The sequence below is a fragment of the Carlito syrichta genome, unplaced genomic scaffold (assembly GCF_000164805.1).
Source record: "Carlito syrichta isolate Samal-C Ts95f unplaced genomic scaffold, Tarsius_syrichta-2.0.1 Scaffold308842, whole genome shotgun sequence".
NCBI classification, from domain to species: domain Eukaryota; kingdom Metazoa; phylum Chordata; class Mammalia; order Primates; family Tarsiidae; genus Carlito; species Carlito syrichta.
Window position 1 is genome coordinate 1,172,058 of NW_007252938.1, and position 2,071 is coordinate 1,174,128.

Below are 2,071 nucleotides of genomic sequence, written 5' to 3' on the forward strand. Positions count from 1 at the left end.
TAGGTGTCTTCACAATTCTTCCTCAATATTGTGTGAGTCCCCTTGTTCCACATCCCCACCAACATTTGCCATTGTCTCTCACCTTTTTGTTTTAAAATTCTGTTCTCAAAATAGACTCTTCTGCTAAAATAAACTCCCCTAGGCCAGTGGGCCTTGCACTCTGTGTCCCAGGTGGCTTGGAAGAGAGGACATTTCCAGGTGAAGCACCCTGTGTTGGGCATGACTAGAAGGATATGAGTAGTTCCCAAGGTAGAATGCCGAAACCTTAAATTAATCCTGAGTAGCTGAACAAAAGTAAGCTCTTTTGGGATTGTGGTTGTATTTGTGACACACCTCTTAAATCATCATGTTACACTTGTGTGCTCTGATCCCCTAATTTAGAGCCACTGTCCTTGTTTTTAGCAGCCTTAAGCTTCAATGACCACCTCTTCAGCCAAAGCCATGAACACCAGCATGTTTCTTTACTAAAGCTTGTCCCTCACAAACATCACCACAGCGACAAAGAGAGCAGGCTTTACATTTTCCCAAATCAAATAGTATAGACCCAAGGGCTGTCCCCTGGCATGTGATATTCACGGACATGTTCTCTCTGGTGCCCCCATAGGGTTTGACCTGAACTTGGCCAACAGGCCCATCCTCCATCATGGCCACGCCACCATCCTGGCTGACTAGGAAGAAGTTTCCCTTCAAGGTGAGAAAATGGATGGCATTTGGATGCTTCCAATCACTGGAAGTATCCTCTCCCAGTATTCGCCAGAAGAAACTAATCCACAAGTTGCAGGAAGAAAAGGCTTTTCGGGAAGAGATGAAAATCTTCCGTGAGGAAATAAAATACTTCAGGGAAGAGATGTGGAGTTTCCGAATCAAGATGCATATTTTCCGGGACCAGATCCTGGGTTTATGGGAAGAGGAGAGACCTCTATGGGAAGAGGAAAAAATCCTCTGGAAAGAGGAAAAAGCCTTCTGGGACTTGGAAAAATCTTTCCAGGAATTACAGAAAACTTTTTGGAAAAAATACCATACCTTCTGGAAGAAGGATAAGGCCTTCTGGAAAGAGGATAATGCCTTACGGGAAAGAAACCAGAAACTTCTTCAGGAGGACAAGGCCCTGTGGGAGGAAGAAAAGGCCGTGTGGCTAGAGGAAAAAGCCCTCCTTGAGGAGGAGAAGGCTCTGTGGGAGGATAAGAAGTCCCTCTGGGAGGAAGAGTATGCCCTCTGGGAGGAAGTGAAAGCATTCTGGGTAGAAGATGATGACTGGATTGCTGAGGAACTGATGTTCGAAGACAGGGTCTACGACGCCCACGCCGATGGAGGGCAGACATCGCTAGGCTTCTCCCGAGGCCAGGCATAGCCGAACTTGGGAGATGCAGGGCTGTGTGGTCCAGACTCCTCAGGGTTGGTATTCAAGTCCAGGGTGATCCCATGTGCTGGAGAAAATTCACACTCATTTGTCTCCTTGCTTTGAAAGATCTAATAAATCCTGACAAGGGGTTTGGAAAACCAACTTTTTCAAGGACGGTCAGCTGCATTTGTTCCCCCAGGTTCTGTGATTGTCCAGTCATATTACCACTGCCATTGTGTATTGCTGGCCCTAGAGGTCAGTCGCAGGCAGTTCCCAACGACTCTGGCCTGTGTGGGATCCCAGCTTGGGGGATGCTGCAGCTCTCTTCAGAAAAGTCAGAAAAGAGAGACTCAGGCAATGCCAGCTAGACACACACAGGGATAAAGAGGGGCTGAGACAACTCTGCCTCTGCCATGCGCAGGTGATCACTTCTTTTTCACTCTGGGCAGCTTTAGAGGCCTGGAGTGAGCTGACAGCTTTCCAGAAAAGGCCACTGTGCTGTTAACAATTCATTTCTGCTGGGTCCTCACGTAGGTCACTTGGAACACACTGGCAGGATCACTTCACAATCCACTCCCTGGTGCTTCCAAGTTCCACCAAACATCTCAACTGCCCAGATTCAGGCAGCATGTGAATGGGGATCTGGCATCAGACTGAGGCTCAAGGGTGTAGACAAAAATATTGTCCCTGAGGATGGAGTTGAGTGGACCCATGGGATGATCTGGGAGA

General features: G+C 47.9%; 1 protein-coding gene across 1 annotated transcript; it reads left to right on the plus strand.

Moving 5' to 3' along the window:
• The first annotated feature begins 643 nt into the window (after nt 1-643).
• Nucleotides 644-1,351, plus strand: CCDC70 (coiled-coil domain containing 70). The gene has a single exon (XM_008066096.1). The coding sequence runs from the start codon at nt 644-646 to the stop codon at nt 1,349-1,351; it is 708 nt and encodes a 235-aa protein (XP_008064287.1).
• The last annotated feature ends 720 nt before the right edge of the window (nt 1,352-2,071 follow it).

Bases quoted from the DNA above. Each gene is read 5' to 3' on its own strand.
- CCDC70 (XM_008066096.1), top strand. From the start codon at position 644: ATGGCCACGCCACCATCCTGGCTGACTAGGAAGAAGTTTCCCTTCAAG.